This window comes from Brachyhypopomus gauderio, chromosome 13, assembly GCF_052324685.1.
Source record: "Brachyhypopomus gauderio isolate BG-103 chromosome 13, BGAUD_0.2, whole genome shotgun sequence".
Lineage (NCBI taxonomy): Eukaryota > Metazoa > Chordata > Actinopteri > Gymnotiformes > Hypopomidae > Brachyhypopomus > Brachyhypopomus gauderio.
This window is the reverse complement of record NC_135223.1, coordinates 21069064-21081390: the sequence shown is the minus strand read 5'-3', so window position 1 is coordinate 21081390 and position 12327 is coordinate 21069064. Positions and strand designations below refer to the sequence as shown.

Sequence of the window (12327 nt, the reverse complement as noted above, 5' to 3'; positions counted from 1 at the left end):
GCAGGGCATCCTGAAACAGACCTGTAAGTCGTTGATAGGGAGAGATTTTTGAGAACAGTGATAGCTCTACATTAATCTCATGCAAAGATGCGTATCCTCCCCCACATGTGGAAGACTCACTCGACACATTAGGAAATGGTAGAGGTCACGGACGTAATTTTGGGGGGGGGGGGGGGGGGGACATGTCCCCCCCACTTTTTCAAAAGCCGGCTTTGGTCCCCCCCAGTTTTTACGGTTAAAACCAAATATTTAAATAGCGACGAATCTATGTCCCCCCCACTTTTGAAATCAAAATTACGTCCATGGTAGAGGTTGATTTGACAGCTGCCTCTGTCCAAATGTGGGTAAGTGAGGAAAATTGACCACCCTGTTTGGACCGTTTGAATGGTACCATATGCTAATCAGGCTTTGTAATGCACCAGTCACCTTCCAGCAACTTACGGGGGTGGTGATAGTTGATCTCCCCTTTTATGTCATCCAGATATACCAATAATACATAATTTCCAAGAATTTTGAGCTACTTTGGAAATGTAGAGCTTTTCTAGCATGCATTATAATATTGGTGTAAATGCATTATTTTTAGGTGTTAGCCTACACCTGAAGCAATATACTGTTACTGATGAAGAATTACAGCTGACAAAACACTTTGTATGGGGAAAAAAAGAATAATACAATAGGTAATACACAATACATAGTGAAATGATAGGTTGGTGAAGGGACAAATTGAGTAGAGCTGAAAATCCTGTAACAATTCCATAAATTGGCCAAAGAGGTATCGCTCCTCAACTACAACTACAACTACATTTGATGATGGTAATAGAGATGCAGGAGCAGTTCTGTGAAATGATCTGAATGATTCTGGCAGATTCACTCTCAAAAACGTTAAGATGCCAGAGACAAAATCTCACATAAAGACTTTATTGACAGCGAGTGGCAAAAGCTTTTCAGTGTTTAGGCTTAATTATTACAGATGAATACTGATTTATTATTATTACTTGCTCTTTTTAAGAAAAAAAATGCTATCAAGATAAAATTTTGATAATTTTAAATAGGCCTAAATGCACTATTATCATTAATCATCATTCCCCAAACGTTTCCCTTGGGTGATTCACATGCGCTGTATTCTTTATCGTTGTCATTCCATTATGTAAGGCTCCCTCAGCCATCATTTAGTCTTGCCCCATTAAAACCGTTAGGCTAATCATAGAGCAATTACTGTGCACAAATGTTTCTGTGTGTGCAGTATCCCTGGCCTGTGAAGGCCTGCTGCTGTACTGCGGGTGGGTTTCCCCCTTTGTGCTCTGTGTTTGGGACAGGACTTCTATGGTGCTACATCGGACCAAAGGGTTAAGGAGTGCATAAGGTAAGTATTAAAAAGTCAAAAGGTCAGGTTAACGAAGCTGGAAGCCTTATCTGGTATTTGTTTCTTTCCTAGTATAAAGATTATTTAGACAAGGAAAGATATGTTAAAGCATTCATAGTTGCAATTTCTGCCCACAAGATGGTGCTATTGCCCTACAGAACCGTCTGATAACGCTCGTACTAAGCAAGGAAAATTATGTAGTTTTATAATCATATATCTTAACATGCTCGTAAGGCATATCCAGAGCATGTGCTAATTTTGTACAAAAATAGTATATTGTACATCTACATATACAACCTACACAATTACATATGCAATCACTCTTGGCATAAAACTCATGATTCAAGTTCACAGGGTATTCGTGCATTAGAGCAGACAGAATGGTTGTAAGATGACAGCTCTGACAGCCCTGACAGCCCTGACAGCCCTGCTATAGCATGAAGCTTCCCAAATATTTACATGGACAGTATCACAGGAGTGAAACAAATTTTAATGTTGGTATTTAAATGTCATACGTCACAGTTAATCCCAGTCAGATCACAAATAAAACAACTGAATAGATAAGCAGCAACTTTTCATTAGAGTTGGGTCTCGCATGCTTATATAAATTTGTATTGTTGAGATTATATTGGTTAGATTCAACTATTGTAATCTGTACTAAGGATGTAGTATGGTTAAAGAATGTAGTATGTATAAAGGATGTAGTATGGTTAAAGGATGTAGTATGGTTAAAGGATGTAGTATGGTTAAAGGATGTAGTATGTATAAAGGATGTAGTATGTTTTTTGTCAGTAAATGACAAAATTGACACTTTATCAGCTGTTTTTTCTCAACTCTTTTGAATATAATTGCCCAATGACTAAAGATGCCCAGACATCATCAGCAACACGATGGCAAATAAAATTAATTCGAGTCAGCAAGCAAGATTAAAGCAAGGCAATTAGAAAATACAGTGAGTTAGAGAAATAACAGCAACCCAATTAGAGAAGACATGAATGCCCAACCTTTAAAGAACCCCATAGGTTATCTAAGATTACCGGTACATATCACCATCACCTAATCAGTGTTTGCTCATGACACGGGCCTCCTCTGTTACTCATTACTCCTCTCTGACCGAGTCTCTGCAATAAAGTTCATTTGAATTGTTATGCTTATCCTAAAGCATACATGGGAGATGGAATACAGTCCTCCATGACAAATTTGGTGAGTCAGCCAGGAGTTTCCCAGGTGGGTGAACAGCTGCAGGTCGCTGTAAGGAAAAGGTGAATTCTACATCAGTGGTGGTGACTGTCCTGTACGTGGTGTAGACGGTATTGTCAGCCCAGTACACATTCCATTAAATAACAATAGTGTTGGCAGATAAGCAAAACCTGGCAGTTGAATGGGACCACGGTGAGCAGATGGCACTATACAAATAGTCCCGCTGTGTGTAGGCAGAGGCACGGAGCAGGAATGTGATAAATACTCAAACTGCCTGAGTAGGTGGTTGAAATTCAAACTATGAAATCGGGTGTCCATTTGTTAAGAAAAGCATTACAATTCTTGATGACAGAGACAGTTTATTAGTCCCTTGAGAGCACGTTCTGCTAAAAAGCACATTAAGCAGGTCTTGCTCATTGTGTAGATTTTGCATTTACTGTGTTAAAGTCCTTGAGTTGTTCATGTTTAAGTATTCACTGAATGTATCTCATTGGGCTGTGGCAGTGTGCTGCTGTGTGTTTAGGGTTGTGATGTAGAAATGTGATGCACTGGTTCTATGAGATAGTGATAACATACATAAGTCAAATAATGAATCCTAGCTAGGGCTCAAGAATTCATAATTGATTTATTTTGTGTGATATTATATAAAGTGCATGGGGTGGCTTTTGTAAAAATATTAAAATTAATGCAGGGTATAAGAAAAGTCCACTGCTCTAGGGAAGGCATCCTATTCACAACATGGAAAAGCGATTGAATCTTTAAAGCCAGATGCAGCAACTAAAGGAACAACCTCATTATATAAGCAGTAATCCACTATTAAAAGAAGAAAGGGTAGAAATAGAAGGTTGATGTGACATATGAAGGTGAGAACTGTCTAAGACCGTATATAAGACCGTATATAAGACCATATATAAGACCAGACCGTATATAGTATATTGGAATACAGTTCCCATCACAGTGACGTCAACAATATCATTGCAAGTAAATGGCTAAATAAATGCAATAATAGGTTAATTGAAATTGATCATCAAAGTTGGTGAACACATATTCTTCAGAGATGAATAAAATGCCAAAGAGCCCACAAGAACTACATAAAATGTTTTGAAATGGAGAGGCTAAAGATTTATTATTGATCGAAGACTCTTTATTGACTGAGCAAGATGGTTATGTGCAAAGTGCGAATAAGAAAACATGGCAAACATTTCCATTACTTTCATCAGTGTCAATAAAGACATGGTATAAAAAAGCTTTACACAAGAGTTCGGACCAATATGACACCAGGACATGGGTGTGGCCAATCAGAAACATCCAATCATGGAACAGGAACCATGGCCGTTAATGAAACTTTTGCAGTAATCAAATTAACCAGGGATTCAAGAGAACACAGCCGGCTGAGTTCTACTGTTAACCCCATCACAAGGCTGGGCAGTCATGGGTTAATCTGTTTATAGACAAGAATAGTCAGTTTAGTTTCCCAAGAATATCATGTCATGTAATATGGCATGAGTACTTCAGAAGATTCAGTGACTGACTTCACCAATCTCATAGGAAATGTGTTCTCCATTATATTACCAGAATGCTTGGTGCCAAAAAATGAGATTCAGACAACACATAGGAAAAAACTGCACATTAAACATGCAAACACTGTAATACTTATTGTCTTGGAATAACACAAATATCATAGTTCAATAGGCATAAAGTATCAGCTTAAACAAAGATCATGGAAAGTCATGCCTTCACTGTTTGGACTGGACAATTTGACACCTGTAGAAAATGCATAAGTCAGGAGAAAAAAAAAACATGAGTAAAAATTAACTAAATGAAATCTTGGTACATTATGCACTACCCTACAGCAGTTCTGGGTTAAGCCGTATCCCAGGAACAGTTTATTTCCCAAAGGCATCATTCCTTAACATACATAATTCCTCAATAAGGATTTATCATTGCAAAAATGTAGGCAACAAGAACATAGATCGCTGTGTTGACAATGTTCCACTTCCCTACGGCTAAAGCACCGAGGAACATTCCAGCTGTTGTGCTCATTGTTCCCACCCATGAGGACCACTGAACGGCTACAGCTGCAGCTGCCCCCAGAGACACACCAGAAGCACCTACAGCCCCCAGTAATGCCCCTGTCAACCCACCAACCCCAAGAACCACTGATGACCCCTCAACTATTGAAATAATAGCTACTGTTGCCACACATCCTCCCACTATGACTTTGACTAAAACCTTTGGATTTAGCGGACCTCCAACGGTTGCCCCTAAGCCAACTTGACACACTTTTGACACGAAGAAGCTTGCAGCTATGGCCTCTAGTGATGATCTGTGGTCCATCTGGGCCGTTATGACCTCATTATTCAGCTTCTGTCCCATCTGTTGCATCTTTACAGCCATTCCTGCGGCCTCTTGTCCCGCGTGCACGGTCAACACGGCAATGGCAAACGTGGCAAACATCGCCATGCAGCCGGTGAACATCCAGAAGTTCAAATGCATCGATCTCATGAGCACGAAAGCCATACAGAGCACCAGAGCTAACAAGACCACAAAAACAAATCGGTAGTCTCCATATCCAAAGATCCCGAAGCTGGCGGTCACAACTGCAGTCACTGTCATTGGAGCTCCAGAAAAAGCCAGAAATTCCACATATTTGGCCATAACCTTGGTTAGACGCTGCTGGATCACCTTCTGCTCGACCATCTCCCTCTTCAACGTCTCCATTTCCTCCCTCTCCTGCCATCGGGTTTCCCAGGCGGTTCTGTGCTTGGGCCTTTCTATCCCATTGCTGGACTCCAAAGTAGCGATAGTGTGTTCGATCTCCACAGTCACCCTCTCTCTCTTCTCTGCCTCCATGGCCTCCAGTGAGCTCCGCCCACGCCCGTCGGCCCTGGCGCCGAGCTGCAGGACATTACCGCGGTCCCTCTCCCTGCAGGTCAGCCGCACGGCCACGTGAACCAGCATCTTCAGTGCTGTGAACACCACCAGAGCCCAGAGCAGCGCCGCCACTCCCCACCCGTGGGTGAGGTGCTCCACGGCGAACCCGACTGCCGCTCCGCAGGCCGTGGTGCTCAGCGCCGCCACCAGTCCAGCAGTGAACCACACACACCCGCCCACACCCTCCACCCCAGAGCTCTTTAACCTAACGAGCAGCAACGCGACCAGGGCGGCTCCAATCACACCTGCTACAGCTGCTGTCATTGCTGCAGTTACTGCCGTCGCGCCCAGGAGAGTCCCCAGACCCAGAGGGCCCACGGTCCTCACGCCAGCTGTGATCGGCTTCAGTAGGGACCCTTCAATGATCTCAGCCATGGCCTGGTTGACTGGTGAGTGCGTAACTCCCAGTGCACACCCCCCCACTGCTCCCAAAATGAAGCCAAGGACTCCTTCCCTCACTGGGCTCCTGGTATCTGAAAAGCAGAGAACAATATGTGCTTGTCTTACCATGAAAATACAAATAATACTACTAATAAAAAGGAGTCCTGACAGTAATGTAATTATGTTTAAAGTACAATTTAGTGTGACTGTTATCTCTCTTTCTCTCTATCTTTTCTTTATTTTTCCCCCTTCATTAAATGAAACAAATGAAACAATAATGATTTGTGTAAACATCCAGGTGCAGGTGTAATTTGAGGTTTGTAGTTTTAGTTTTCAACACACTTGGCAGGAAGCACTCATCCTGTTTAACCTGTCACCGTGCACCATATGTGGCGTCAGTGCACACATGCAGGCAGTTAAAAGGTTACTTGACACGTGGTTTCAGCGTAAAGTCTCTTTTCTTTTAAAAAGCAAAATTTTCCAATTAACATTTCAATTAAATATTGATTGGCAATATGAGGCCCAATTCAGCATGTAAATAGCTGTGAATCTCAGACCATGTATTAAATATAGCAAACTTCACCAAGGTGAAGGCATAGAGCAAAACACAATAAACAGTAAGCCAGGGCTGAAACTGGATTTTATGGAACAAGTTGTTAGACCAGAGTCTCCCGGGGCAACCTTTTCAATATGCTGATAAAGTGATCCCCTCCTGGAAATAATTCAGACACTTGAAGATTCAACCATAGTCACACACATAACAACAGGAATTCTCTTTAAAACACTTGAGATGTTATTCTAGATGCCCTTTTTATAGTCCTGGAAAATACAAAGCAGGTTATTGTGACTTACGCGGTTGCGGTGGTGCCATGATGATTTGGGAAGTGCAGTGTCTTCCAGTACGTCCTTCCACTTAAGTGTTAAGCGTCGTGCCCCTCAGAGACTCTAGCTGATGCAGCAGCCTACACGCGTGAGTGTGCTCTACCTGACAGGTGAGCGGGAATGTACACACACCTGACCTGTTTGTCTACTCTCACCTAGTGTTTGCACTTTAAACACAACTAGGATCTTCAGGGATCTACATTGTGGCTCTTTTTGTAGGGCTACATGTTACAAAATGCATGAACACACACACACACACACACACACACACACACTCATTGACATTGGCACACAACTTTATTATTTCTGAAAATTTGAACAAATAAAAATAAAATTGGTGATTTTTGTGCCTGATGTTGCTATCACATGGCATTGCCACATCTATCACTACAGCCCATTTCTGCTGTTTGTCCATCACCATGATGTCCAGCTGGTTAGCCATTACCATTTTATCAGTTTGTGTCTGGAAGTCCCACGTGATCTTAGCTTGGTTTTCCTCCACCACCTTTGGGGGAGTGTCCCACGTTGACCTCCACCCCATGCCCTGCACAAACGTTTCTGTATATTATGTCAGCCACTTGGTCCGGCAATCCATGTATTCTCTCCCTGATAGCATATTGCACCCTGCTGTCATGTGCTGCATTGTCTCAGGGGCATCTTTGTACAGTCTGCATCTGGGGTCCTATCTGGTGTGGTAGATCCAGCCTCTATTGATCTTGTGTTCAGAGTTCAGGAGCTGTTCCTAGGACGGGCTCTTCTGGACAGAGATCTTTGATGTTGTTCCTGGGATGTGTACTCAGTAGGTCACAGTGACCATACATACATGCAAACGTACATAAAAACTTGTAATGTACACAAGTAGCCTACATTGTAAAGTTCACAAGGTTTCAGGGAAAATGCTAAATGCATCCTATAGTATCATAGATAGGTCAGAATTCAAGATACCCTTGCACCAGACTACTACTAAACTAATACAGGACCTTTAAAGGCTACAGTATGAATTTATATAAAACATATTCAAATCATTTTGCTGACCGGATAATACAACCTTAAATACATAAACTTTGAAATTAACCAAATCATGTTTTTTAAATATTCAAATACAACACTAAAAACAGACCATTAGACTCTGCACTGTTCACTGATACATTCAAACTCCGAGTATTTCCGAGCACCAAACAGGCACATACCACCCGGAACTATATGTGCGAACAACGTTTCTCGGGACTTTTTATCTAGTTACACATAAGGATCCTGAAACATGGCATCCTTAGTGAAAAAGCCACATGTTGTTGTTGAAATTGAAAAAGGTAATACTTTGCTACTTTTTTGTATAGTCAGTCTGGGTTTGTGTACTTAGTTTGTAGTCACTGTGCAATTTTACTGTTATGTACTCTGAAACCTTTCAGCAGAAGCCGTCTTTATCGTTTTACTAACATCTGCAAGGCAAGTGCAGTCAAATACCAGAATAGTTTGTTAGCTAACTGGCTTATTAACTAGCGGCGGTTTGCTAGATATCCAGTTTTCGTTTGTGACTCTAAACTGAATTAAATTAATCTAGGACTGAAATTCCTACCTGTGCTTGGATACTTATTCAAGGTGGCCAGGTTTAGAGATTTGATGGCATCTTCTATGTCTCTTGACTAGCTAGCTACTAAACCTAGCTGGATGATGGCGTAGATAGAAACAGATAGTTGATTAACAAGCTATCATGTTGACAGTAGGTCTTATAACACCTATTGTTGTCTGTCTAGTTAACTGAATCATTAAATAAACATGTTAGACTGCCTGTGCATGTAGCGTGTAAATACTTGTATTCATGCAAATGTTTGGTTTGCCCTCTGAAGAAGACATCGGTGTGAATGAAGAAGAGGGATCAGATGATGACCTGAGTGGAGGACCAGAGGAGGATCGCAGTGAGAATGATGGGGATGAGGCAGAGGACGAGGAAGAGCAGAATGGAGACGTGGAGGAGGCAAACCCCAATGCTGGGTGGGCGGAAGCCATGGCGAAAATCTTGGGGAAGAAAACGCCGGATAATAAGCCCTGTATCCTGCTGAAGAACAAACGGTTTGAAAAGCTCAGTGCGAAAGAGAAGAAAGAGAAGCTTGAGAGAAAGAAACAGGTAGAGATGAAAAACCAGACAATCAGTTCACCACAGAAAAGGCAGTTAGACTTCGTGTAGACTTCAGCTGTTGGGCCTAAGACAGTAGTGTAAACTTCAGCTGTTGGGCTTGAGACAGTAGTGTAAACTTCAGCTGTTGGGCTTGAGACAGTAGTGTAAACTTCAGCTGTTGGGCCTAAGACAGTAGTGTAAACTTCAGCTGTTGGGCCTAAGACAGTAGTGTAAACTTCAGCTGTTGGGCCTAAGACAGTAGTGTAAACTTCAGCTGTTGGGCCTGAGACAGTAGTGTAAACTTCAGCTGTTGGGCTTGAGACAGTAGTGTAAACTTCAGCTGTTGGGCTTGAGACAGTAGTGTAAACTTCAGCTGTTGGGCTTGAGACAGTAGTGTAAACTTCAGCTGTTCTCCATTGTCTCATCGTTTGCTATCCAACTGATGTAGAACTCTTTTAAAACAACTGTCATAATTACCTGTCATAATGCCCAACCCCACTTTACTGAGTAGATTTCCCCAAGAAGCTCTCATGTTCCTTTGGTATGATTTCAGCTCAAATCAGAACAAATAGCAGGGTGTTAAATGTTGGTCAGAATGGCCACCTGCATCAGTCACAAGTATCTGTGTTTATCAACAGGCAGATAAAAAGCGGGCATGGGAGTTGATGTGTCGTGTAAAGCCGGATGTAGTACAAGATAAAGAGAAGGAGAGAACTCTGCAGAGAACTGCTACCCGGTAGGTGACACCAACTCACTGACGTCTACATATCTAAAGTATATAACTATATTTTGTATAGGGATTCGCTTCTGTAATTGGGTACAGGATTAGTAGCCAATTAGTTCTAAAATAAATCCAGCAAGAGAGTGGCTGGCTAGTTATTTAAACTAGTTTGTGAATGTGTATATATACACACTATTAACAAAAGGTTAGGGATATTTGGCTTTAGGGAAATGTATGGAAAACGTAAAAAGATCACGCTGCAGTGTTGTTATATGAAAGTAGGACATGCAATGGTGATTTTCTCATCTCAAACAATTTATTGAAACAAATGTGGTGGGTATTCTACAACAAAACAAATGTCAGTAACTTGTCATGTGCCCAAAATCCCAAAGGGTTTCTATGGTATTCAAATCTGATGAAAGTGCAGGTTACTCCATTTTAGGTACCCCAGCCTCCAACAGTCATTCCCTAATGATGCGACCTCTATGAGCTGGAGCTTGGTCATCCATGAAGATGAAATTAAGCCTGTGTTGCTCATTGAGAGGCACAATGACTGGATTAATTATGTTATTCAAGTAGTTTGGGCTTGTCATAAAATGTTGCACAGTTCTGTATTGACTAGACACACCTGCCCACACCACCACCATCAACAGTTTGTCTGGTGATAACAGTGGCTGATGCGTAGTGTTCTTGTTGATGTCTCCGATATTATTTCATTTTTGAAAGTGTTTTTTTTTTCTCTATGCTTCCAAGTATTTGTGTTGGGATTTATGAGGACAGTCACAAACTGGTGGGCTAAGCCTGTAGGCGCCATGCAGACCAGGTTCTCATGCGCCCTCTAAAAACGTCTCCAAAGATGTTATATTGGAATAACTGGGTATTTTTTTCATTAATTTTCATGTTCTTGGTTTCTTTCTTCCACGATGCTCTCAGAGGCGTAGTGCAGCTGTTTAATGCAGTGCGGACACACCAGAAGAGCATGAATGAGAAGATGAAGGAGGTTGGAGGCTCTGAGAGGAAGAAAGCAAAGCTCCTGTCCTCCGTATCAAAGAAGGACTTCATTGATGTACTGCGTGGGACTTCAGCAGGCCGCACACGTGCTGATAAGACTAAACAATTGATGGTCAGTGTGAAATTGTATCGAATGATATTAATGATGCATTTTTGTTTTTCAAAGGATATTATATGACTACATTTCTTCTATGAGAGATTCTATGAATCATGTCACAGATCATATATTTTCTGAATAGAACAGGCTGAGAAATGTTGGAGATACAGTGAATATGATGGTGATGCTGGTTTAGGACAAGCCCACCTTTGGTGTGCTTCAGTTCCAAGGGTGTACAGGCACCAGAGCGTGTCTCCCTGAGCTCTCGGAGACGTGCTCTCAGTCCCTCACTTCTGCTTGTACTCGACAGGCCAGAGAGCCGAAAGAGGAGAAGCCGGCGTGGAGCGTCCTGAGGGACGATTTCATGATGGGAGCGTCCATGAAGGACTGGGACAAGGAGAGTGACGCCGACCCAGAAGGGGAGGGGCCTCCGGAGCCCGCAGGAGACATGAGCAGCGACTCGGACTGAGCTCGCCGTGTGTGTGTGTGTGTGTGTGTGTGTGTGTGTGTGTGTGTGTGTGTGTGTGTGTGTGTGTGTGTGTGTGTGTGTGTGTGGACTACACTGCCACACTACATGCCCATGCAGCACTCTGCATGAGCGCGTTGTATGCAAGGCCTGGTGACCCTGCTGTCAAGCAAGAGTGCAAAGGTCAGAGGGCACTGGGTCGGACCCACATAGCTCAGACTGCACTGGGCTGGATTGTGTTGAGCTCTCCCTGGACACTGTGACTCTGACCGGTTTCACCAGTTATCAGCTTTTCCCAGTACAGTGTATAACACTGATGCCCATCGGTGTGTTAAGCGCTGTTTAATAGTACATTTATAGTACATTTTTTCATTATATTTTATTACACCCTCGTTCCAATATGATTAAATCCATTACATAGACTGTTGGTGTTGGTCAGTGTCGTATCTGTTCTATCAGTGCTCAGGGATAACTATGGTATCCATAGGACCGTGTTGAGGTGTAAACAACTCAGGCTTCTTTATTGGGTTCATCTCACCTGCAGCTCTGCCCAGTAGTACCAGTGTCATTCACATAGTCAGACATCAGTGCTACACTCCAGAGATAAACCAGGTGTATCTTTAATTGCATGATTTTTCTTCTCATGTGGTCTTTTGTAAAAAAATAAAATACAATTCTGACCTCTTTAGTATATGCTGTTTAGATGTTACATATAACACCCGTTCAGTAGAGCGTTTGCGTGACCTTTTCATGAGATCCACAGAATCACAGCCCTCGAGGTTTGACTACTGCTGCCTTTCCACTTTCTGTTTATGATTAGTTAGATGTGCTGATCAAATACCTGATGTCACATTTCCTGTTCTGTTAACTACCTTTGGTTACAAACACCAGCATAGCATTTGAAGTCCAGATTTGAATACCCCTGCTTTAAAGACCAGGGCAGGGTGCATATCTGTGATATCTAATGTACAGAGAACTGTGATTGAGGAGGTTCTCCGTGTGCTATTTAGATTTATTTGACTCAGTAGTGTACCTTTCTCTCGTTTTAGATGACCAGACATTAAAGTCAGGCATGCAGTATGTTTTACCTTTTGTGTTGAAAATATCCATGTTTGTAATTTAAATATATTAAACATAATTCACACATGAATTTCAT

At 42.1% G+C, this 12327-nt stretch overlaps 2 protein-coding genes across 2 annotated transcripts; one reads left to right on the top strand and one right to left on the bottom strand.

Annotated features, from left to right (window-relative positions):
• Nucleotides 1-3703: 3703 nt before the first annotated feature.
• LOC143474342 (uncharacterized) lies at nt 3704-6869 on the bottom strand. Its single transcript, XM_076971793.1, has 2 exons — nt 6731-6869; nt 3704-5970 (listed from the first exon to the last, which is right to left on the bottom strand). The coding sequence occupies exons 1-2, from the start codon at nt 6747-6749 to the stop codon at nt 4490-4492; spliced, it is 1500 nt and encodes a 499-aa protein (XP_076827908.1). The 5' UTR covers nt 6750-6869; the 3' UTR covers nt 3704-4489.
• Nucleotides 6870-7923: 1054 nt separating this feature from the next.
• On the top strand, nt 7924-11598 carry rrp15 (ribosomal RNA processing 15 homolog). Its single transcript, XM_076971678.1, has 5 exons — nt 7924-8070; nt 8608-8885; nt 9515-9612; nt 10531-10720; nt 11016-11598. Exons 1-5 carry the CDS (start codon nt 8022-8024, stop codon nt 11172-11174), a joined length of 774 nt encoding a protein of 257 aa, XP_076827793.1. The 5' UTR covers nt 7924-8021; the 3' UTR covers nt 11175-11598.
• Nucleotides 11599-12327: the final 729 nt, after the last annotated feature.

Excerpts from the sequence above, each read along its gene's own strand:
- rrp15 (XM_076971678.1), top strand. The coding sequence starts at position 8,022 with ATGGCATCCTTAGTGAAAAAGCCACATGTTGTTGTTGAAATTGAAAAA. Across the intron at positions 8,071-8,607 it reads TGTTGTTGAAATTGAAAAAG|AAGACATCGGTGTGAATGAA; the intron begins GTAATACTTTGC and ends TGCCCTCTGAAG. Across the intron at positions 10,721-11,015 it reads ATAAGACTAAACAATTGATG|GCCAGAGAGCCGAAAGAGGA; the intron begins GTCAGTGTGAAA and ends TGTACTCGACAG.